This window comes from Macrotis lagotis, chromosome X, assembly GCF_037893015.1.
Source record: "Macrotis lagotis isolate mMagLag1 chromosome X, bilby.v1.9.chrom.fasta, whole genome shotgun sequence".
Lineage (NCBI taxonomy): Eukaryota > Metazoa > Chordata > Mammalia > Peramelemorphia > Peramelidae > Macrotis > Macrotis lagotis.
This window is the reverse complement of record NC_133666.1, coordinates 253,507,827-253,534,191: the sequence shown is the minus strand read 5'-3', so window position 1 is coordinate 253,534,191 and position 26,365 is coordinate 253,507,827. Positions and strand designations below refer to the sequence as shown.

The 26,365-nt window shown below is 37.4% G+C and overlaps 1 protein-coding gene across 21 annotated transcripts in view; it reads left to right on the top strand.

Moving 5' to 3' along the window:
- MAST4 (microtubule associated serine/threonine kinase family member 4) overlaps window positions 1-26,365 on the top strand; it is an 880,607-nt gene that overhangs the window by 834,147 nt on the left and 20,095 nt on the right. For 19 of the 21 annotated variants that reach the window (XM_074200305.1, XM_074200315.1, XM_074200306.1 and 16 more), the window contains 6 exons: window positions 1,382-1,483; window positions 9,911-10,033; window positions 10,538-10,650; window positions 14,376-14,503; window positions 14,727-14,962; window positions 24,728-24,928. In XM_074200305.1, the coding sequence (XP_074056406.1) occupies window positions 1,382-1,483; window positions 9,911-10,033; window positions 10,538-10,650; window positions 14,376-14,503; window positions 14,727-14,962; window positions 24,728-24,928 (903 nt within the window). The remainder of the gene's footprint in view (window positions 1-1,381; window positions 1,484-9,910; window positions 10,034-10,537; window positions 10,651-14,375; window positions 14,504-14,726; window positions 14,963-24,727; window positions 24,929-26,365) is intronic. The other 2 variants (XM_074200314.1, XM_074200324.1) reach the window with 1 other exon arrangement.

The following is a 26,365-nucleotide window of genomic DNA, read 5'->3' as shown; positions in this document are numbered from 1 at the left end:
CATTGGTGGTTGTTATGGTGTAATGTTATTTCTGTAACAGCTGTTCTTCTTTCATTTAAAATTCAATAACCTTTAGATCTTAACCTGCATGCTGACCCTAACTATTGTCATGCAGCTTGTGGCAAAACTAAATGATAATTAAACAGAATTTTTCACTCCTCTACCTGCTGTTTCCATAAATTTCCCAGATGCATAGCTATAGATGGCCTCTATGTATGCCAAAGGTTTATCTGACAATCTCAGTTTCCATATTCTCTAAGATTCTATTCTGGACTGAGCTACTAGATTCAATAACAGCAATAAGAAGAAGGGGGAGGAAAATAAACTCTATTATTCTATGTGTGAGAAAAAGAAAAGTAATCCAAATACTAATCTCTCTTTCTCTGTGACTTTGCAAGCCAGGCATGTTTGTAAACTTTAATGAAGTGGATTTGTGGGTTGCCTACAGTGTATGACCCTTTTAAACAATATCCTAGCTGTTTATGGATTTATAACCATGCATTTTTCTGATATGATATACCAAGGCCTGAGTGGCAAGGGGAATCAACTGTTTAATTAACACAAGCGGCAAATGCTGGCTTTGTTCTTGATGCCTTACGGCTGAGATGCATATTCATGTTTTATTTTCCAAATCAGATTTAAACTGCAGGCAGTGGAAGCTAGAGGCAGACACACACAGAAATAACTCATGTTTTTTATTGCATTTCCTCACACACAGGCACGCACAGATATCTCCAGGCAAGTGCCTTTTAAGATGCAGAAAATATTACAATATTCGTAGCAAAATTTTAAATACTTAAATTATAATTATTTTGAGTGTCTCTCCTCAGTCCTGGGAATCTATGCCCCCTGTAGTTACCCCCACCCCCAAACTACCATGCTTCTTATGTATTTTTCACTAAATTCTTTTGTTGTTACCAGAGAACATAAAACATGCCTTTGGGGCAGAGTTTTTGTTAGAGTGAGCCAGAAATTGTTATCTTTTGCTCTTAGTTTTTTTTTTTTTTCCTAGAGTACTGACCACCCTTGTTCTGTACTGAAAGTTCTGTGAAATGTCACATTAGGACTTGGGGACAGCAACAGCTTCTTTATATTGAGCTTTTGTTTTTTCAACTCAGTAAATCTGGGGGTCCATGGGGGTTCAAGAGATATTTGCTGGTAAAATAAATTTAAAAACTACGGCGAATGTAATTGAAGCATATATTGTTTTATTGTCAGCATGAAGGTAATCTGTAGAAAAGATGGGAGCCCAGAGACAATTGCACAGAAGAAACAGAACAGAATCCAGACAGGGCTTCCCCTGATATGCACCTACCAGTGATGGTCACTGCTGTCACTGTGTCATCCACAGTTTTAAAAAAAATGTTTACTTTTTTTGTAGATGAAATCAATTGGCCTGAAAAAGATGAAGCGCCCCCTCCTGATGCCCAGGATCTGATTACACTGCTTCTCCGACAGAATCCTCTGGAGAGACTGGGAACAGGTTAGGGTACAACTTGTTTTAATTTTTGCTAATATGCAAGAAATATCATCTACGTGGAACATGATGAGGCTTTTGTTTGTGTTTTGTTTTGCATGGGGAACATCTGTTAGTCGGTGTAGAACATGACGACAGCTCATTATAGCAATGATGTTTAGGGATATTATTGTGTAGTGGGTTGTGGGGCTTTTTTTTCTTTTTTGCTGACTCAGAGCAGTTTGCAAAAAAGAGAGCATATTTTTTTTTGTATGAAACAAAAGCTTCTTTTGCTATAAACATGAGCAGAGCTTTATCTCAAGATTAACCTAGACACTGCACAGCACTCTCCCTCTCTTGAAAAATGCAATCACTTGAACAGGGGAAAGTAGGACTAACTGGTCCAGCTTGGGGCACAGCACCCTGTTCCCAAGCTCCCAAGTAATCTGACCCAGCAAATTATTTCCCACAGACTTTGAGTGAGGTGATTGGTACTTGAACTAATTACTATAAAATGAGTGCCTGTGGAAGACCTATGCTATCTTATCTTTGGCATTCAGCATTGTGGGCTGAGGGAGGAGGAGGAGGAGGTTAAGGTGATAAAAAGAAATTAGTGAGAAGAAAGCAAGCTGACATTTCGTTGCCAATTTTCTACTTTGGCTCCTTTTCCTCCTCCTTTGCATACCTCTAGCTTGGTGGCACGGTATATAGAATTAGAAGCTTCATCTTCATGAGTTCAGATCTGGCTTCAGACACTTTCCCGTTGTGTGACCTTGGGCAAGTCACTTAACTGTTTGCCTCACTTTCCTCATATGTAAAATAATCTGGAGAAGGAAATGGTAAATCACTCCAGTGTCTTAGCCAAAAAGGGTCAGAAAGAGCCAGACACAAATCAAGCAACTGAACAACAAAAACCTTAGAGAAGAGATTGCCAATAATATTAGCCTGTAAAGATCATTAGACATCACTGTCCTGAGCTTCCTGGAATTGCTTATAACCAGATTAGCTATTCATGTCCATAAATTCCATTAACATTTTTCTCTTCACCATGGCCATTGTTGTATGTGATCTCTCTCTCTCTCTCTCTCTCTCTCTCTCTCTCTCTCTCTCTCTCTCTCTCTCTCTCTATGTGTCTTTCTCTTTTCAGGCTCTTTCTCTCCTCTTCTCCTCTTTCTTTTTCTTATTGATAATTTATTTTTCCAAATACATGTTTTGAAAATTTTTCAACATTCATCCATATGCCTATGTATATTTTTAAGTTGCAAAATTTCCTTCTACCCTCCCTTCCCACCCCCCTCCCCTCAAGAGTGAAAAGTCAGGTGAATATTATACATACACCTTTGTGTTAAACATGTTTACAGATTAGTCATTTTTGGTATGAGGAATTAGGATTAAGGAAAGAAATACATAAGAGATATTTTTTAAAAAGTTAATATAGTGTTCATCATATTCTGAAGGCATTTTTGTTTTGGATGGGGATAGCATTGTCCGTAGCCAGTCTAATAGGGTTGTCCTAGCTCTCTGACCTGCTGAGGGGAGTTGTATCCATCAAGGTTGGTCATCTTCCATTGTTGTTGTTAATCCCTCCTTTTCTTTCTCTCACCTTTCCTATAATTCTTCCTGTTCTCTATCTCCTCTCTCTTTTCTTTCTCTTCCTTTCTCCTCTCTCCTTCCCCTATTCTTAACTATTAGAAAGTATTCCAGAAAGAAAAAACACATAATAACTGTACCAGATAAGTCTTATGTTATGGTTCTCTATTTACCCCCACTAAACGGTCCCTTTGGGAGGTATTCCCTCTGCCTCCTTTAGTTAAGAGAGTACTAGCCTGTGGCTGAAGCTCACACTGGGATGGTCATTAAGATGACATGCAATTTTTCTTGTTGTTATTGGATCCACAGCTCTGTTTCTGGGACACAGACAGAGGATGTCAGTACCTTGTACCTATGTGCATGGACATATGACCCTACTTTTAAAAAGCTAGTTATGATGCTGTAGTTATCTTAGATTAAGTGTCAGGGGAATAATTTCCTTGTTTTAGCAACTGTCCACTTCCATTCCTTCTTGTCCAATTTTTTAAAATTTTCCCCACGGCAATAATACTTGTTAGCATTTATACAGTACTTTGAGACTTACAGGGTATTTTCATTTATTCTTTCGTTTAATTCATGCAATAACTCTGTGAGGGAAGTGCTATTATTAACTCTGTTTTACTAGTGAGAAAAATGAATCTCAGAGAGATTAAGGGATTTATCCAAGGAGCAGCAGGATTTGAACTCTGATTTTCCTTCCTCTAAATTCTATGTTCTGATTTACTCTTTCCTCTCACTGCTTTTGGCATTAGTGATTTCTCTTCCTGAAATGTCTTTTCAGTAAAGATTTAATTTGGGGGCAGGTAGGTGGTGCAATGGATGTAGTACTGGGACTGGAGTCAGATCTGAATTCAGATTCAGCCTCAGACACTTATTAGTTGTGTGACCTGGGGCAGGTCACTTAACCTGGCTGCCTTGGTTTTCTCAATGGTCAAATGAACTGAAATTCAAGGAAATGGCAAAATATTCCAGTATCTCTGCCAAGAAAACTCCAAATAGGGTCACAGAGAGATGGATGACTGAATAAACAAAAGATTTTATTTAAGAGTTCAAAAAACGGGGAGGCAGCTAGGGGGTGAAATGGATGGAGCACTGGCCCAGGAGTCAGGAGTACCTGAGTTTAAATATAGCCTCAGACATTTAATAATTGCCTAGTTGTTTGACCTTAGGCAAATCACTTAACCCCATTGCCTTAAATAAATGATTTTTTTTAAAAAGTTCAAAAATTAAGTGCAAATATTATACAATTTCAGAATTGAATTATAGATAGAGGTAAGAGTCTGAAAACTTACTTTTTTCAGATTCACCTAGATGGTATAGTGATTAGAATGGTGAATGTAATATCAGAAAGTTCTAGGTTCAAATCCTTTTAAAAACAGTTTATTAGTTGTGTTGATACTGACTGAGACACTTACCTTCTCTCAATCTCAATATCCTTATCTGGAAAAATGCCATTATTTTGTCAGGTAGTTTTTCTTAACTTTTTCTTTGTTACAAAGGAGGAGAATTCAAAATAACCAACTCTCCAGAAATCATTGCAGTATATGAAAAAAAAACCCACAAAAGTTTCAAAACTCAAAGTAACTTTCACATCCCAATTAAACCTCCATAAATGGATTTTCAGAGATATGCAAGTAATCCTAATTGAAGAATATTCTTGCATCAAATATAAGTATCTATGTTCCCTTTTTCTTTCTTTTTTAAAAACGAGTAAATGTTTGATTGGGCACCACTTTACTTCTAAAAACATACTTTAAAAGTCACTCCAAAAAATTAAATAATAAAATTTTAAAAAGTTTAAAAAAAGTCACTCCAGAATATTCATGGGAACATGGATTTGGCATGTTCTTTTTTTTCCCCCACTTTAATCCCTGATTGGCTTGGATTTGTCAGTCAGTGCTGTGCTCTGGTCAACACCGTCACGTATATCATATGCTCATGGATTGTTTCTATCTTCTTTATCTCTTTGACTGGTACTTTGGGTCTTTTCAGAGTTTGACAGTTTGAAGCCCAAAAGAGACATTTGAAATATCCAGCACCAGCTTTTAGTGTTGTCACGAAAAAGGCTACAAAATAGCAACGACTGTGTGGGTCCCTGTAGGGCACCGCTGAGCGATACCTGCTGCTTGTCCTGAAGGCTTGCCGCCCTGCTTCAGAGGGCAGATTCTTGTATTCAATGCATATTTAGTTGGCAAAATAATGCACCATGAAAATGTGTAAATGCACATTTGCCTGAGAGACTAGAGTAGCTGAGAAAAGGGGTGTGAAGAATATAATGGATGTTTTAGAAACTTCCACAAGAGGAGAGAAAAACCATGAGCATGGGAGAAATTTAATGTCACAGCTCCGTAAGATTTCAGTGTAATTAGAAAGCTGGAAGTTGGGGGTTGACCTACTTCAACTGCTTTTGAACTTCTAATGTGCTGTGAACATAGTCTCTTCTATGAGTAGTAGTATTGAGTTCTGGTCAGCAAGTTTGCTATGTTGTTTTTTTCATGGTCTTTAACATGGTTATTTTTATATGGCATTTAATCTTATTTGGTAGTCTTTTATATTAATTTTCCTCTCAATTTGTCCTTTCCTTTCATTCTTTCCTTCTCAGTGATGGAAAGAGCCAAGGACAATGATTGTTGACTGACTGAAAATGACTAAACAGCACAAAGGAGTATAAATCAGTAAATCAATGAGAATTTAACATTCAGTCTCAAGAATTCCACATTTAGTGTGTGTTCCACGTGATAAGGTCTGATGGATACTCAATATTGGGCTATCTACTCCTGTCATGAAAACCTAGACCAGAAGCCTAATGACAGATTTTCTTAAACTGAACTAACTCTCTGTGTTTATAAGTTTGCATATATGCTTTTCTGAAAATTACTTAACTCTTGGACATTTAATTTCCAACTGGAATTTTGAGATGTAATAATTAGCATTTTGTGACTCATGTTAGAGGTGAAAGGCAGTGTAGTATAAATTAAAGGTTACTAGATTCAGAGTCAAGATTTGATTCAAAAGCACCCTTTACAACCTGTTTAACCAAGATCAAGTCACTTAACCTCTCTCTGTGCCTCAGTTTCTTCAGGTCTAAAAGGAGAAATTAGACACAGTGACATCTAAGAACTCTTAGTCTGAAGATATAAGCCTAGGATTGGATAGTGCATTGGTCTTATCCCTTTGAACTATGACAGATAAATTCCCTAATTCTCCATTCTAATATCAAACATAAATTCATCTATTAATAACATCTGCCCATTGACCCGAGTTCTCTTCTCTGTTTATCAACATCATGTGGCGACCTTTCTAATACTTTAAGACAGCCTATCCCACCCGAGTCTTTTAGGCTAAAGATCTTTAGTTCTCCAATGGCATTGCCTTGGTGCTCTTTATCATTCTGGTGGTCATCCTCTGTTCTCTAGCTTATCAAAATCCTTCTTGATGTATGGTGCCCAGAAATGAATATTTTATTCCTGTGGTTTGACCAGGGCCTAATACAGAAGAATTTTCACCTGTTTCTTCCTGTAAGCTATGTCTCTTAATGCTGCCCAAATTAGCATTACCTTTTTGCGGGTTTGACTCGTGCTGAGCTTTCAACATACTAAAACACCAGATCCTTTTCAGGTAAGCCTCTAGTATGTTATGCCTTTTCATCTTGAACTTATGATTTTTTTTAGCCCAAGTTTAATATTTCGTTTCTATTAAATATAATCATATTAAGTCAGCCCTGTGTTCTAGCCTGTTAAGATATTTTTGGATCTTGCTTTTTATCCTCCATTCTTTTAAATATCCTCCCAATTTGCAACATTGATAAGAATGATATCTAAGCCTTTATTCAAGTTGTTATTGGAAATATTAATTAGCAGAGAACTAAACATAAATCCCTGAGGCACCTTATTGGACATTGGCTTTCAAGTTGAATTCTCACCATTATTGTTTTCCCTTTGCAACCATCCAAAAAAATTATAAATCCAGCTAATTGTATTATCAACTAGTCCATATCTCTCCATCTTTTCCATGAAAATAGAAAGAGATACTTCCTCAAATACTTGGTTAAAATCTGGGCAAACTATATTTATAATATATTCTAATCTACCAATTTAGAAACGTTGTCCAAAAAAGGAAATAAGATTGGTCCATCATATCTTTGTTCTTGCTAAGGTCACATTCAGTCTCTATGTTTACTCTTTTCCTTTGCTAGATATTCACAATCAATTTCTTTACTAACATATCCCAGAATTTCCTCAGCAATCGAAGTCAAACTCATGGGCCCAATGGTTAACAAACTCAGTTCTTTGAAAACTAGGACAATTTCCTTTCTCCAATTTTGTAGTTCCACTTTCATTCTCCATGATTTTCATGACAGTAGCTCAGAAGATCACATCTTTCCACTTATTTTCATGCAGAAGGAAGATGTCATTAATCTTGGTTTTAGATTACTTGAACTAATCAAGAAAAGACTGCTAAGCATAATAATAATAATAGTAATGATAACTAGCATTATATACTACCTACTGTGTGCCACCCATTGTTCCTACTGATTAACAAATATTTCATTGGATTCTCATAAAAACCATGGTGGGGGGATATGTGCTATTATTATCCCCATTTTACAATTGAAGAAACTGAGGCAAACAGAAATGATTTGTCCAAGTGGAAGGTGATTGAAGCTATATTTGAACTCAAATTTTCAGGTCCATCTCTCTAGCCATTGCACAGTAGATCTGCTTATTGTTTATTCTTTACAGTCTAAAGGACATCTCCCCCACTCCCTCCACCTCATCTTCCTTCTCCTCTTCCTCCTCCTCCTCCTACTACTACTACTATCCATCTGTAGGTTCATCCTTCTGCCCCAAAGTGATAGAGCCTTTTAGCTGCTGTGTGACAGAAGTCTTCTGTTCCAAAATCTTGGTTTGCAAATTACACTGTGACGATTTTTCCTGCTCTTTTCTTTCAAAAACTCTAGGATAATAGTCCTTTCCACCCTAGCAATGACTTCATCCTTATTAGTGACAATCAGATGTAATATAGAATTCCTCTGTGTTGGTTCCTATACCTTTTAAAGGATGAACTTACCTAGGCAAGTCAAGAAGTTATTAGATTCTCTCCTTTTTTAGAGGGAAGGAGAGAGAGAGAGAGAGAGAGAGAGAGAGAGAGAGAGAGAGAGAGAGAGAGAAATTTATTATGAAGTTTGTTTGCCAGACTTTTGATCAGATTCCCAATGCCTCATCTATTTCTCATCTATTTTTTCTCTCAGTCCAGGTGGTTTGTAGCATATTCCAATGATAAAATTGCTTCTACTTCTCTCTCTCCATTAATTTTCAACCAAATGCTCTTCACCATGCCTCTTCTTTATGGTGTGTAATTTTTTTCACATGAATATACCTTCTTATCTTGACAATGCTATGCTCTCTCCTTTTTTATTCATATATCCAAAGCAATATTGTAGTCCAAAATTTCATCCTGTCAGATCCCAATGATACCTGTGAGGTCAAATTTGCCTCTTACATTAGGACTTCTGGTTCCTTTGCTTTTTGCCTATACTTTTTGTCCATTTTTTAATAGCTTTTTTGTAGCCATAGGTTTTACAACAGGTTCCTTTCTTGGACTGTATTTCTCGAATTTTTGGATATCTAAACTGCTATCCTTTCTCAAACAATATCTTAACTTGGTGAATGCACATAGACAGTTTTATCCTTTCTCTATCCTTTTGATTTAAAAATTACAGTGTGATCTTCCCCACAGCCTTGGAAGCATAGGAAGATAGAATATGCAGGTATTTTCTCCAGGAGCTAAAGACCCTATCTACAAGAGAAAGGAGGTTTAACTTTTAAGCAGGAAAGGTTGTAGAGATAACACCAAGAGAAGAATTTTAGTTGTGGATAAGGTTGAGAAGCTCTAGGTTCAGATTATAATAAGGAAACATTACTATTAGAAATAAAGAAGACTCTCTCAATGGCATGGCCAATGAGACGAATGTTTGGGTCTCCTTAGTTGGTCATTTAGGTGAAATGATAAGCTATCTTCATCTATACATTTGTTGGAGGCAGAGAAGTAGACTAGCTGAGCTCTGTGATTCCATTACAAATCTGAAGGCTTTCTTTATGTATTATGTACATATTTTAAATGTTTCAGGCCAAGTGTACCCTTTAAAATGGCACATGCTCTTTTTGAATCATGAACTGAAACTACAGGACATTGTTTTCCTAAATTGTGTCGTTATGCTCTGTTGGCTTGAAGAAGTCTACGATTTCATAAATTTGATGGATTTTAGTCTCATGCTGTATGAATCCATAAAACAAACCCAGCTATTTGTAACTTATGAAATCATACTACATAGGCACTAATTCCTTCCCAATTACATATGTAATCCAGTGAAATTACATTACCCATTTGTTATCATTCAAAAAGAACTCATCATTGTTATCTTTATCACTGTAAGAAATCTCATTGTCACAGCAGATTTCCTCCTTTGGAAATTTTTTTATTATATATAACAATAATGTCTTTGTAGGAATAACAAACCTACTTCCTTAGGTTCACCATAATTTGGTTTTCAGAAGCTACATCATCAATTGTTGAAGAAAGGGGGAAATAATGGGAAAAATTAACAAAAGAAAAATTGAACATATGGTATTATTACTAAGATAGATATGTTTCTGGTAATTGTTTAGAGGAGTTATTGCCTTTGATCCTGATGATGAATTGGGAATGTAAGATATCTCTGCCTCTCTGATTGTGCCTCTCTCTGCCTCTTTTCCCTCCTCTTCCTCCCTTTCCTCCTGCTCTCATTTCCTCTCTCCTTATGAATTTTGCTTCCTCTATGCCTGGAGCATTTGAGTCTCCTCATGTTCTCTCGTGCTCCCCCAGGTGGTGCCTATGAAGTAAAGCAACACCAATTTTTTCGTTCCCTGGACTGGAATAGTTTGCTGAGACAGAAGGCAGAATTCATCCCGCAACTAGAATCGGAAGATGACACAAGTTACTTTGATAGTATGTATCATCTTAAAATATATGTGAATGCAGCATGACTAACGGGGAAAAATGTTTTGCATGACTGCACATGTACAAACGCATATCAAATAGCTTGCCTTCTTAATGAGGAGAGAATTTAGAACTCAAAAAAAATTTTAAATGAATGCTAAGAAATTTTTTACTTGTATTTGGGGGGAAAACTATATTTTAAAAATGTAAAAAATTATAATTGAATAATGTGTATGTGGGGGGTGTATGTGAAAGACATTATCCAGTGTTTAGCCTGGAAGGTGGGAACCTTCTGAAGAGTTCTAGAATTGTAATCAGAAAACTCAGGTTCAAATCCCAGCTTGGCTGGGATTTCTACATGTGTAACTTAGACATTAGGCTGCATCCATAAAGTAAGGTGTTAAACCAAAGTGATCACTAAATCCCTATGAATAAAGTCTTTATTAGATTATGGTAATTGTCTCATGTAAAAACTGACTTCCAAATAAATGATTGTCCTCCCCTTTTCTGCAGCTCGTTCTGAAAAATATCACCATATGGAAACAGAAGAAGAAGATGACACCAATGATGAAGATTTTAATTTGGAAATACGTCAGTTTTCTTCTTGCTCCCATAGGTTTTCAAAAGTAAGTCAAAACTGTCCCTAGATTGCTAGAAGCATATGCTTGGGAAGATTTTTTCAAAGGCTAACCTACTCACTTGCTTCCAGATAGAATTGATGCCTAAACTACCTGAATTGAGGAAGGACCCGTCCATTCTGCCAGAAATAGATACATTTATTTATATCTCTCTACATTGGTACTGTGTGTGTATTAATATATATAGTTTTATATATATATAGTCATATATTCTGTGTGTGTATGTGTGTATGTGTGTGTGTGTGTGTACACTGGGCAGCTTTGTGGGGAGAAAACACACACATATATCCATATATACACATATACATGTATGTGTGTGTATAAAGGTTGGTTGGTGCTTGTCTTTGTTATTGAAGAAGACCAAAACGACATTACTGTGTTTGAGACAAATCACAGAGTGTCCAACTGTGGCTGACTGGACCAAGGTGAGCTCAGAATGCTCTGCTGCAGGTTGGGTACAAATAGTCCATGTGAACACCTGGGGTGGGTGGGTGTATATGTGCATGGATGTATGTGTGTGTGTATGTAGACACACAGGTAGGTGGTTGTTTCTTAACTATGCAAAAGAGGCCATTCTTTGCTTCATTTCTCTCTTCCCTATCTTAATCACTGAATGGTCATTGCTTCAGTCAGACTGAGACTATTGAAAACCTTAGCTTAAAAAGATCAAGATCTCCCATCTCCACCCATCCTGATGTATAACTGGCCACTGGACCCAGATGGCTTTGGAGGAGAAAGTGAGGCACAGTACCCCTTTACTCAAATCCAATTTAAATGCACGTCATTTCATAACTTCCCTGATGTCCTGGTCCTCTTCAAGAACGAAGGACAAACAACAATAATGGAAAGAGGGGGGGATGGAGGAGAGAATAAACAGAGAGAATAGATAGAAAGAAGAAAGAATACAGAGGAGAGAGAGAGAGAGAGAGAGAGAGAGAGAGAGAGAGAGAGAGAGAGAGAGATCCACTCCCCCTTCATCCCCTGGAAGCTCAAACCTCAAGCTCCGCCTTTATATAACCTGACCAAACTCTCAGAGTGTAAAACTGGCCAAAATTGCCCTTTCTGTGCTTCAGTTGTCTCATCTATAACATGAAAGAGAAAGACTATACTAGCTCCATGCCCCTTCCAGAAATGAGACACAGTATAAATACTTCTGAATTTGTAGTTAGAGGACCTGAGTTTTTCTCTCTAAGCAAGTGCATTAAACTGTGAATACCTTGAACAGAATTGTTATTGTTTTATTATTTTTTTGGGGGTGATTGGGATTTTTTTACCTTTGTATCCCTAGCATTTAGCACAGAGTCTGGGACTTAATTGGCTCCTTTAAAATTGCTTGTTGATTTGACTTATTATTATTATTGATTTGGTGATTGGTTGACTTCTCTGGGCCTCAGTTTCTTCATATGTAAAATGAGTCTCAAATATCTTTGTACTCAGAATCTATATCTCCGTGATTTTAAGCTAAATAAGGTTTTTGTTTTTTTTTTTTTGCAGGGGGAATGTGGGGTGATGGGAAGTCTGGTGGAGTTGTTTCAGGGAGGAGTTGAGTTTTCCATAGGGAAGAGGCATTGCAATAGAGAAGTAAAAGCTTGTCAGTGAGAGTAATCGTTTGACAAAGCAAATGTGAATTGAAGGGTAATGGGACAAGGAGTCTGTGGAATGAGAAGGTATGCCATGATTCTAGACAGTCCAAAGATCAGCTGGAGATTTCTCATTTGATTCAAGGAGAAGTGAGATCACTTGTTGAATTCTGAAAAAGTATGGAGGTGATCACACTGAGACAATACCTGAGGAAAAGAATGATTGCTTGTGGACCCATAGCTAGGGGGAAGAGGAGAAGATGGAGAGAGAGAGGGATCTCTAGGACACATTTGTCTTTTATCTGGAGGTGAAGTGATTTGTCTTGAAGTCAAAAAATCTAGGTTTAAACACTTAACTTCCCAGTTCTGCAGATGTGACTTCCAGCTTTTCAGATGAATTGATTTAGTTTCTGTCTAGCTTTTAGTACCTTCAGCATTTTTTTTCTGTCTCTTACAAAATCATTATATTATTACATTAATTATTATATTAATCTGCAGAGTATATTCTATTATACTCCAATAGATCCATGCTCTCTTAAGTATGAGAGTCCCATCTATGGGTGTAAACAACACCCCATCGATGCCTTCTCATTCTTTTTTTTTTTTAGAAATTTTTTTTTTTGCAAGACAAATGGGGTTAAGTGACTTGCCCAAGTCCACATAGCTAGGTCATTATTAAGTGTCTGAGGCCATATTTGAGATCAGGTACTCCTGACTCCAGGGCCAGTGCTCTATCCACTGTGTCACCTAGCCGTCCCTAATGCCTTCTCATTCTTTATAAAACTTGTGCATGGTAAGCCTAGTACTTAGTGCTTTGCATCTACTTAGGACAGCTAGATGATTGTAATGGATAGAGTGCCAAGCCTTGAGGTGGAAAGATAAATTTTCTTGAGTTGAAATCTGCTCTCAGCTCTCAGATGCTTACTTGCTGTGTGACTTTTTAACTCATTTAACCCTGTTTGCCTCAGTTTCCTCATTTGTAAAATGAACTGGAGAAGGAAATAGCAAACCATTCCAGTATCTTTACTCAAAAATCCCCAAATAAAACAAATGAGAGGGGCTCAGTCAGACACAACTTAAAACCTCTCAGCAAAATGAATAGTAGCAAGAGCAAGGTACAGTGGAAAGAATGCTGAATTTGGTCAGATCCTATTCTCATCACTACTGTATGATCCTGTTCAAGTCACCCCACATCCTGAGCTTCAGTTTCCCCATCTATAAAGTGAAATTAAAGTAGATGTTCTCTTCTAGCTCTGAAGCTGTAATTCTCTGATAGAGTGAGAACGTAGTATCTGTTGAATAAAAAAGGGGTCATTATCATGGTACTTATTTATGGGCCTCCCTCTCCTCCACTACTCTGCTTCCCTAGCATATACAACCTCCAGGCCCACCCCTGACCCCCACCCCTACCAGCACTTTGTTACCGCACAGCTGCAGGTGGATCCAAGTGGAACCCAGTGGGTTAATTCAACTTAATTTCTTATTTTATGAAATTTGTTTATGCTTATGGGAGGGCCATAGTTATCCAAAGGCAGACTGAGATTTCTTTTGATGACAAGTTCTATTCCTTCAAGGACCACAGTACAATGGTATACAAAGTTGACAGTCTGTATGTGTGATTTGTAAGCTAAACAAAAACCACTGAATTTTTTGACCAAAAGATGCGCTGTCTTTTTTCCTAAATCTTTGAAGCAAGTAATTTATTCTTTTCTTCACAGTCAATTCCAGTTCATTTTTTTGCTTCCCACCTCTGACTGGTAGCCATTAAACCTCTCTCTCTTTCTCTCTCTGATTTTTTTTTTTGATTGACTTTATGGTTAAGAAGTAATCTAAGATGTGCATTGATCCTCTGACCTAGAAACCCCAAAGCATCTATGGATTTTGTTTGCAGACACAAAGTTCATACAGGGAAATGATGAGAGGAGCTGATGAATTCATAACATCAACAACAACAAAAAAAAGGTTATTCATTGACCCTACACCTCAGCTGAAAAGAACATAAAGCATCAGGACAGTGCTTTCTGAAAAGAAATTCCTTGGATTCAGACTTGAGTCATACATAAAAAAGGACAAATCTTGCTTGGTTACAATACCAAGAATGTGTTAATTATTGTAATATTTTCTCTTTCTTAGGTTTTTAGTAGCATAGACCGAATAACTCGAAATCCTGGAGAAGAGAAAGAAGACTCAGGAGATAAAACCAAGACTACAGCTCTACCATCTGTGGAGACATTGAGTTGGAGTTCTGAGTATTCTGAAATGTAGGTAGAAATGCCTGTTTAAAATGTTACAGAATGGCTGGCCACTAGAACTGGCTGGTCTATCTGTACCTCCTCCAAGGCCTATCATATATGCCAATCGTAGCTGATGTTTTTCATCTGATCTCTTCCAGAATCAGTATTTTTAACATCTCTCTCTCTCTCTCTCTCTCTCTCTCTCTCTCTCTCTCTCTCTCTCTCTCTTTCTCTCTCTCTCTAATTTAAGGCAACAATTATCCACATCAAACTCCTCTGATACGGAAAGTAATAGAAATAGACTCAGTTCAGGCTTGCTCCCCAAATTAGCTATTTCGACGGAGGGTGAACAGAGTGAGCCAGCTGCCTGTCCTAGAGAATCTAGAGAGGAGCCTGAGAAGCCAGCACTACCATCTGAAGAGTCTGCCCAAGAGGACCCTGAAGTCACCACGCCTGCTAGCACCATCAGCAGTTCTACACTTTCTGGTAAGGAGTTTGACATTAAGGTTTCTGCCAGAACACCATGTTTTTGGTTAGGAAGTGATTTCTTTGCCCTTGGGATCTCCAGGTCTCCTACCTACAGGCAGTTCTGTGTCTCACCCTACCTAATCATTTTTATCACTATTGCTATCTTTGGTAAAATACTGAAGCATGGTTACCTTAATCCTAGGGCACAGCTTTAATTTTTATAGGTGATATTAATTTTAATGAAAAATTAATATTAAATGTTAAATATTTTTAAGAAGCTATTGAAGTCAACCGTGATGGCATGTTTGACTGCTTGTTCAAGTGGAATTTCATTGCAAATTTGCCTATAGACTCATAAGGTCCATTTAACTAATTTCAACCAGTATTTATAGAGCACCTGCTATATGCAAGGTTTTATGATAATAGCTAAAGGTATAAAAGCAAAATAATCCTTGCCCCCAAAGAATATATATTCTGGGGGGAAGGAGTCTTCAACATGCACAAAATGCACACTAATTTAGAAAGATGGAGTGATGATTACTAACAGGGGAAGGAGGAGGTTAGGCACAATCCAAAAGTTCTAATAGGAGGTACAGTTTAAGCTATACTTGGAAAGGATTTTAGAATAGGATGGAAATTTAAAGATCATTTGGTCCAACCTTTTTCACCTGTAGTTAAAATCCTTTCCACAACTATTTTGACAGATTGCCAATTCAGCCTTTACTTGGATACTTTCAGTAATAAGGGACTCATTACCTAAAGTGCTACTTATTCATTACAGAACTTTTCTTTTTTTTAAAATTTTTTTTAATTTAAGCAATGGGGTTAAGTGACTTGCCCAAGGTCACACAGCAAGGCAATTATTATGTGTTTGAGGTCGGATTTGAACTCAGATCCTCTTGACTCCAGGGTCAGTGCTCTATCCACATACCAGCTAGCTGCCCCCTGGAGTTTTTCTTTTCAGTTTAGAGCCTATAGGTGATGTTGGAACTCACGATGCATACTTATCTCTGCATTGCTTTCCCTCAAATCATAGCCACTTAGAATTGAAAAGGTCAGCAGAGGTCATCTAATGCAACCTACCCCCCCAACCACCTGTAGTGTGAAGGACCTCTAAGGTATCCCCAAAACAGCCACCTAGTATCCTCTCTGGAGACTTCCAGGTTCAGTGAATTGTCTTCATGGAAAGCTCTGATTGTTACTGCCTCCACCCTGGGCCCTCAGTGGGATGAAAGATCTTTTTACCAGACTTGGCAAGGGCTCAAGTATGGGCCCAGTGAGGGATTATTAAACTTTCATTTGAGGAGCAGCCTAGGCAAAATTCAAAGAACTGGAAGACCGAGTTAGAAGGAAGGTTGTGAAGTTTTCAATCATAGAAACTCTTGAATACCACTCTTAAAGTTATAGAGGAGCTACAGTCTATCCTGTTGGAAGGAATACCCACAATACTGATGACCTCACAAGTGTCTGATTATGAAGAGAAATAGCATGGCCTATTGAATTGAGACTGGCCTGGAAGCTGGGAAGAGCTGGTTTGAGGCTCTGATATGTACTGGCTATGTGACCCTGAGCTAGTCATTTAACCTCTAAGTCCCCAGGTAATTGTCGAAATCAGCTCTATTTTGCAAAGAAAGTGCCAATCTGCTAAGGACAGAGTATTTCCTCAATAGGAGTTCCTTAGATCAATCACATTATAAGTCCTATCCCTAGCCCTCCTTATTTTCCTATGTGAAACCAAAAATCTACCTCCTCCTGCCCAACATTTTAATTATCTTCTCTGAAGACAGAATATCTACAGTTTACACAATTATCATCTCTGGAGGCAGACTATCTCTATTTTTTCTTACCTGGTCTTCAGTTCCCCACAGCATCCTGATTGCCCTTCTAAACACATTCTGACTTCTTAGTGTACCTCCTAAAATATGATACATAGAATAGCCTCAGGTATGATTATCTTTGTAAAATATTATAAACTGTCTTATTTCTGGTGTGTCATATAAATGTCTTGTAAGAGCACTAGGACCAGATTGATTTACAAGTGAATTCTGTGAAATGTTTAAAGATTAACTAATTCTAATATTAAATAAATTATTTGAAATAAAGAAAAGGGATTCTACCAAACTCCTTTTATAAAACAAATATGTTACTGATACCTAAACCAGGAAGAGTAAAAACAGAAAAATAAAATTAAACACAATTTCATTAATGAATATGAATCCAAAAATCTTAAATAAATACTAGTTAAAAATTATAGCAATATATTACAAAGACTGTACATTATTATCAGGTGGGATTTATATCAGGAATGCGGGGATGGTTTAACATAAGGAAAACAGTAAAATAATTGATTACATCAATAATAAAATTTTTTAAAAATCATGATTATATAAAAAAACTTTTGATAAAATTCAGCATTTATTTCTTGCAAGTGATGGTACAAGTGAATTTTTCCTTAAATTGATAAAAAAATTAATCTAAAATCATCAGCAAGTATTATTTGTAATGGTGATAAACTAGAAGCCTTCCCAATAAGATCAGAAGTGAAATAAGGATGCCATATTACTCAATATTATACTGGAAATCTTAGCAACAGCAATAAGAGGGAAAAAAAGAAATCAAAGGAATCTGACTAGGGAATGAAATAATAAAGTGATCTCTTTTTGCAGACAATATGATGATATTCTTGGGAAATCCCAAAGACTTAATTAAGAAGTTAGTTGAAACAATTCATAATTTTAGTTTTAAACTCATTTGAGTGTTCTGTGTGGTCCCAGTATAGTATAGGTGCTTTCTAACAATAATCCAGGTCTATCTTATTTCATAAAAGAAAACAACGTAAAAAACAAATATAGGCACATAGGGAGTGGGAATTCTTTCCATTTTAGAAATATTCAGCTTTTACTACAACTGTTCACCCAAAGATTCCTTTAAACCTACCCTATTGCCTTGGAAAGTAATTTCTTTTTTCTTGTCTGTCTCCTCATCTGTAAACTTAGATAACTGGAGTGGATGGCCTTTTAGGTTTCTCCCACTTCTAAAGCTATATCCTTCATCATAGTGAAGTTAGGCCTCAGTTTCCTCATCTATATAAAAAGAGAGGTTTGGGATAGATAGTTCTCTAATAATTTGAAATGTTATGATCCTAGAAGAACCTAATCACAGAGAAAAACACTGGTAAAACCTTTTCAATAGACACACTAAATCAGATTGAGGATAACTGATGATCCTCAAACCCATCAGTGAGTTAGGGTGATATCTACCCCAAGCATTAAAGACTTCCCACAGTGAAACAAGGCAGATGAGAACAATTTATTCGAAAAGCAAGAAGGTGGCTGCAGCAGGTGCTTTGGAATTCTTAGAGTTTGTCAAAGAAAACCAAGGTGGTCTACTGCATCCCAGACCATCACCAGTTGTCTTGACTTTTGTCCTACCTCTAGACTTTGATGACTCTGGAAGAGAGATTGAGGTTGATGCCTTTGTACAACTCTGCCTCACTTAAATCCAGTTCACAGGTAAATCAAGACATCACCCCGTGATGTCACTGGTCCTCTTCAAAAACAAAGCATGAACAATAGCAACAAAGCTAAGTCCCATAATTTGGTTTTTCAAATAACTTGATTCATATATAATGTTCAGTGAATATCATTTTTCAAATACTTGGCAAGTCCCTACTATGTGCTAGAAATGTGAAAGACTGGGGAAGCAAAGCTAAAAATGAAGTAAACCTTGCCCTTGGGGAGCTTGCATTTTTATCGAGCAAATCTTTTTTGTTTGCTTGTTTGTTTGTTTGGTTTTTGGAAGGTAATGGGGTTAAGTGATTTGCCCAAGATCACAGAGCTAGGTAATTATTAAGTGTGAGGGCAAATTTGAACTCAGGTCCTCCTGACTCCAGGGCCTGTGCTCTATCCACTGTGCCACCTAGCAGCCCCTTGAACAAATATGCTGAGGGGAAAAAAGCATATCTGGCTTGATTATTTTAATGAAATAACTTAATTGATGTATATATTAACATTATGAGTAATTCAAAGAACATGATAAGTCATCTTTTCAAGAAGCTGAAATTCTCTGATATGGTAGAGTGGGAAGAGGACTAACTCTTCAGTTCAAGGGCTTGTCTGCTATCGCTGCTTCCTACCTGTGTAACTTTGTACCAGGAATTTGACTTCTGAGACTTCAGTGAATTCCTCTGTAAATTAAAGGACTTATATGACATGGAATTTAAGACCCCTTCAACTTCTAGATTGATAACTCTAGGAACTATGACCCCATCTTCTTCATATCACTTCTTCCCTCTTCCTTGCTAGATAGCTTCAAACATTCTTAGTCCAAATTTCCACCAACCAGGTGGCAACTTAAAAACATGAGGGGGAGGGGAGAAGCTAGATGGCACAATGGATAGAGCACAAACTCTGGAGTCAATTGGACCTGAGTCCAAATCCAGATTTAGACATTTATTAGCTGTGTGTGAGCCTGGGCAAATCATTTAACCCTGATTACCTCCAAGAAAAGAAAGAGAAAAAGGAAGGAAGGAAGGAAGGAAGGAAGGAAGGAAGGAAGGAAGAAAGAAAGAAAGAAAGAAAGAAAGAAAGAAAGAAAGAAAGAAAGAAAGAAAGATGCAAGGGAATGGAAGAGGTACCCATGTAGCTCAAGAAGGTTTTTTAAATGATTGTTAATTTTATCTTTCTGGCTTTCTCACTAAGCCTATTCTTCTCAAATCATTCATAGGAATCTACTATTTTTCATATTTGCCATTTTCTTTTACACTATATATTTACATCTATTTGTAATTAATTCTTAATGGGTAAATTGCTTATAGCCTTTGCCCTCTCAGTCCCACTAAGTAGTAGGAGTGGGGAGGAGAGGAAGAGGAAGAGAGTCTCAATTTGATTGATCACTTTCATAATTTTGAAAATTTCTATCTCTAGTCTTGCCATGCATTTAGATTAATAGATTAAAACTACCTTCCTTCCCTCAGTCCTTTTCCTTCTCTCCCCCATACCCACACTAAAAATAATCAAAGACCTGAAGGGTTGCCCAGAATGGAGATGAGCTCAGCTACTCATCGCCAAGGATAATTAGGGAATCAGGCGACCGTGACTGTCATAAAATTAAATTCCTTGATTTTTCTATGGCTCTGCTATCTTATGCATGTTTGCATACACAGACACATTGGCATGCACATGCATACACACATATACAGATACACACACAAACACACACACACACACTGTTGACATTTAGAGACCATTAAGGTGACATTACCTACTCTCAGTAGCCAAGGAAGTCAATCTCCTATCAAATGCTATATAAATTAAATCTGAAAAGTTGAGAGTGAAATGGGGTGGAGAAAGAAGAGGCAGGCAGACAGAGGGAGAGAATAAAGAGAGACAAAAAGAGACAGAGAAAGAGAACTACAAAGGGAGAGACAGAGGCGGGAAGGAGACACACACAGACATAGACCACACACACACACACACACACACACACACACACACTTAATATTTGTCCAAATACTCAACTAGGTACAGCATTTTTGCTCTTTTCTTTTGCTCAATTAATTTTGAATCTGAATATGTTCAGGAAAATAAAAATATATCATCATAGGAATTTCAAAATTCTCAACCAATTAAAAATATAAAAGAATCCATTATGTTTGATGCTCTGAGGGTCCCCTGACTGATTTCTAAGATCTGATCTAATCTCAATTATAAGAAACATTGGAGTTACTTTAGAATATTCTAATCTGGTATACACTGTTCTGTTAAGATGAAGTGTCACTATTAAAAATTCTTAAGTTAATGTACAATGAGAAATTGGGTTAATAAGGAAGGTATTTGTTATTCAGTCATTTCAGTTATATCTGACTCTCCCAAAACCCATTTGGGGTTTTCTTGGCATAGATACCAGAATGGTTTGCCATTTCCTTCTCCAGCTCATTTTACAAATGAGGAAACTGAGACAAACAGTTAAGTTGACGAGCCCAGGGTCACTTAGCTAGTAAGTGTATAAGTTTAAATTTGAACTAAGGGAGATAATTCTTCATAATTCTCCACCTGGCACTCTATCCATTGTGCCACCTAACTACCCCAAACCACTGTTTATAGTCTTACTGAATTTATGCATATATATGTATGTTTAAAAAATGTATTTGTATAGTACTTAGAGCTCTGCTTTTATTTCTAAATATTATTCCCATGTGAAGGAATTCCTTCCACCAATACAGAGAGGTGCTGTCTCTTCAAATTATAGTCTTGGAGATTTGCATTGAAGAGTTAAGTAGGGGCGGCTAGGTGTCAGTGGATAAAGCACTGGCCCTGGAGTCAGGAGTACCTGGGTTCAAATCCGGTTTCAGACACTTAATAATTACCTAGCTGTGTGGCCTTGGGCAAGCCACTTAACCCCATTGCCTAGCAAAAAAAAAAGTGAAGTAAATTAATCCAAATCCAAGAGCTGACCTGTCAGCATCAGAATTTGAACCTAGATTTTCATGACCTTGAGGCAGGCCGGCTGGGATACTTGCTCAATTTCCCCGCCCCCCCCCCCCCTCGTGTGTATATACATATATATATGTATATATATATATATATGCATATATATGTATTCATATACTAATTCTGCAGTGAAAAAACTATGATCTTAATTCTGCAGTGAAAAAAAAATCCACAAAATAAAATGGAGGTAATCTCATCTACTTCATAGATGTGTTATAAAGATAGAAAAAGATATGTAAAATACTTTAAATTAAATAGGGTTTTAAAATGCTATAGCAAGATTAGCTGCTACTGTATACATTTTATATGTAAATAGATAAAGATTGAATGAGGTACGAAGTGCAGTACAGTGTGATTTAGTTATTTGCAAACCATAAAAGGGTTATATATCATAAAATTACATTGTTTTGTTGACCCTTTAATTAAATTGGATTGAATGGAAATACATGAAACTTAAAATGCTATATTCATTGTGGGCAGATTTTAGTTCAACTCTAGCCTCCCATATGGTTTCCTTAGATCAGACCAAAATAAGTGGGTAAACAGGATTTCACAGTGGAAGAAAACTCAGAGATCATCTATACAGATAAAAAGTTTAGATTACAAAGAAAACATTAACTTAGAATTGCTTTTTTTGAGGTTGGGGTGAGGTGGGGTGGGGAAGAGAGTTTTTTTTTTCTTAATTACACATAACTATCCAGGCTATGTAGTATAGTGGAAAGAAAGTATGGGTTATTGGCCCAGAAGACAGATTCAAATCCCAAGTTTGATACTTCCTATCCATGTGACTTTAGACAAGTCCCATAACTTCTCTGATCTCAGTTTCCCTTTTTCTGAAATGAAGGAATTGAACTAGATGGCCTATGAGATCTCTTCTATTTGGAGTGCTCTGGTCATACATAAAAAAGAGGAGATCCAGCCACATGACCCCTAGAGTCCTTTGTAGTGCTAGATGCAATATTCTCTACGTAATTCTTAGTTAAGTTTCTTTCCAACTGCTAAGCAATTTCAAAAGTACTAGTCCCTCACTTTTAGTCTGCTTGGGTGCTTTTAATGAGATTTAAGTACCTTGCATAGATTGGGTATCTATCCTCAAGGTGATAAAGGCAAAGGAGTTTTCTATGGTGGCCAATGTAAGTTTTAAATAAGATTATGAGCACTCCCCCTGTGGAGGAGATGAAGTGGTGTCAATAATTAGGAAAAAACCAGCCAAGCATAATAATTTGTGAGTGAAAAGGTGAGGGGTATTGTCACATGGTATAGATGCTCTGCCCTTCCAGACGTTAGGGAGAGTAGTCACTCCTGCTAGAAAACGTGCCTTTTCTGTAATCAAGTATAAATTAAGTCACCTTGTCTTCTGTAGCCTTCCATCCATTCTGTCCCTGCTAGCAAACCATTATCATATAATACCCTCCAAAAAAGACCCTGGGTTTCAGAAGATGAGGGCTAAGAGTCACCCTTCCATAAAGCATCTGGTTTCACCAGGATATGAGTAAGCAAAGCCCAAATCCTCAGTATAAAAATGAGATATGTCATGATTAAGTAAAATTTAAACTAGGTAGTGATGTTATTTTCCCATATCCTAAGTAACTTCAAAAGGACTTATCCCCATAGCTTTGTTCACCTTGGTAGCTGAATTAGTCCTGAAGGTGATTGGGTGTGTTGAATATTTCTCTTCATTAGAATTAATTAATTATAGAAAAATGACCTTTTTTCCTGTCCAGTTTTAGAGAGAATCTAGGGTGAGAGAATTATACACCTATTTTGTGTTTGTAAACATATATACACACACATACATATGTATACATGTGAATACCTATGTATATTTGTAGACACGCACAAATATTTTAAAGTCTTAGAGGTATGCTCAACTTTATCTGCCATTTAACATGAAGGAATCTATTCTACACTATGTTCAAGGGTCTTTCTACAGCTATCTATAATTTAATATAAGGGAAAAACTACAATTATACTGATATGCTGGTCTTCCTTTGTAAAAATATACCCACATGAGGAATAAAAATGTAAGTCCTTAAAAGACTTGCTCACAATATAAATTGAGAGGGGAAAGGGGGAACAATGATTTGGTATTTATTAATGGAAAAAAAAGGAGACTGGGGTAGTTTTCATAGTTAATTTTATATTTTATCTTGCAGATAATGGGGGGGGGGCACTGAAGGGTTTTGAACATGGAAGTGCCCTAGTATGAATAGAAAGATGATTTTGGCCTCGTTAAATCTAACAGGAGGGTTGCAGGTTAGAGTCTAGATGGAGGCTATGATCTTAATACAGATGAGAGGGAAGAGGACTTCCTTTGTGGTGACCTTGATGGAACTCAAATCCACAGTATTTGGTAGAAACTGATTCCTTATGAGGGGTGTGGAAAGAGGAGGGATCCAAGATTATCTTGTTGATATATCAATAGAAATTGAGAAACAGGAAGGAAAAATACCTTTCCTGGAGGGGAAAAGATTAGGGGTCAGAGGGAGAGAGAGAATGATTGATTCTATTTTGGGTCTGTGGAGTTTGAGTACCCTCCAGACAATGTGAATGTTTGATTCTTAGTGATGTTACTTAAGAAACAGAAAAAGGGTTTCTTTTTTCAGATGACATAGAATGGATTTGGAAATAAAAAAGGTAAATTATTCATTGGGGATTATTTTCTGCAATAAGAGTCCCTGTGGTATAGTAACCCAAGATCCTGATTTTGTGACTTTGCATAAGTCACTCCAATTTTCAGTGCACCAGATAAATGCTCTAAGAATACAAGTTGCAGGCAAGATGCCAGCCTATATTGCTAGAGGGAGTTAGTTCCCTGACCTGGGATTCCAAATACCAATGAGATCACAAGTCAAACCCCTTTCTACTTTAGGCCAGGTATTGTTGCTAGATTTTGGGAAAGATTCATCCATGGTTAAGGCAGAATCAATCCTCTTCCTTCTCTTCCTTCACCTTGCTGAAATTAGTTGTATGATTTAATGTTCTCCGGGCATTGCATAAACTCATTTGCAAGGTAGGATGTTTCCAGCCCTTGTTGTTCTTGGTCACGCTTGTTCTCGTTCGTTCTCTCTCTCTCTCTCTCTCTCTCTCTCTCTCTCTCTCTCTCTCTCTCTCTCTCTCTCTCTCTCTCTCTCTCCCTCCCTCCCTCCCTCCCTCCCTCCCTCTCTCTCTCTCTCTCTCTCTGTTTCTCTCTTTCTCCCTCTCCCCCTCCCCCCTTCTCCCTCCTTCTCTCTCACCCACCTCCACAATCCATGGTTTTCCTGAATGTGTTTATCCCTTCTTCTTTGTACAGTTGGAAGTTTTTCAGAGCACTTGGATCAGATAAATGGAAGGAGCGAGTGTGTGGACAGTACAGATAATTCCTCAAAGCCATCAAGTGAACCCGCTTCTCAAATGGCTCGTCAGCGATTAGAAAGCACAGAGAAAAAGAAAATCTCTGGGAAAGTCACAAAGTCCCTTTCTGCCAGTGCTCTGTCCCTCATGATCCCAGGAGGTAGAGATAAATCTATTAGCATGAAATCTTGTGGTTTGTGCATGCTCCCTTCTCATCCCATTTGGAACGCCGATCAAAACGTGAGATTTCTCTTGGCACGATGGGAGTCAGAGCTTCTGTCTCCTGACCCCTGCCATTCCCACAGAGCACTTTGTGACTTATTTCCTTATGTTTGTGTGTCTCTTCTTTTCTTCATCTGCTGGGGGAAAAAAAGGAAAAAATGATCCTTCATTTTAATGAAACTTTTAAATTCCTGTCATTTATAGGCCACTGTGTCATGAAAGTAACCCTATCTTTCCCCAACATGAATCCTTGTTATTCACACATGGAGATTTGTACAGACCCATTTTTACATGTCACAAAACAGCTGGTAGTAGTCTTTTCTGGGAGCTAAAGATGATTTTCCTCATTTTAATAATGGAGTAAACAGTCATGGGGAGACACAGTGATACCATGAATCATACAGTGCTAGAATTAAGTTATCTTTTCTTGGTCTATTGATCTATGATGCCTCATCCTACCTGCCTTCAGTATATCTAGTACAATCTGGAGAAGCTGTGCCCCTTTGGGGAACTGTTTTTTAGGAGCCTAAGTCTATGATGTATCTCCACCTCCAGAGATGGACAATGGTGGTAAAGTTTTTGACTTCTCAGGCAGAAGAGAGAGAGAAGATGCCAAATGGGAATGGAATTACTTGGCAGATGGCTTGTATGGAGAAAAAATTCGGGCTCTGTAGGATGAGAATGTTTTCCATTTTCTATCTTCACACTATGGTAGAGGGAAACCTGGGATGTGCTTTTCTGATCCCCTTGTTTGCAGCTTATCAACATGCTCATTTGTAAGTTCATTTTGCTCTCAGAAATATCCACTTAGAGCTGCAAAATATATCTCTGTGTGTTTCTATAAAGCCACAGCAAGATGATATTTCCCAGTGATGCTGCTATTGATGGGAAAGGTAGGTCTGATGTAGCCCACACTTTAAATCATACTGGTCTAAATGAGAAAGGAATGAGTTTGGTTTCCAACTGATGAATGGCACCCTAGAGTATAAATGGATTGGGAATGAAAATAAAAAGAAGTCTAGCTTTTCCTTTATTTAAAAAAATAACAATGACAACTGGCATTTATATGACTCTTGAAGGTTTGCAAAAGGCTTCATATGTTTTTTTTCTGATTTGACCCTCCCTTTAGACATGTGAGGGGGATATTAGCAGCTCCATTTTGCAGATGAGGAAACTTAAACCCAAAGAGGACAGTTGACTTTTCCCTGATTTCCCAACCAGAATAAATGTGTCAGAAATGGAATTTGAATCCAAACCTTCTCTGCCACAAGTCTAACATTTTAACCAGTGATATTACATTGCTGCTTAATGATGAAAAAGAAGTTTTGTGAATATGGATATTGGTATATCTACAAGTAATATGTACATAATGTAT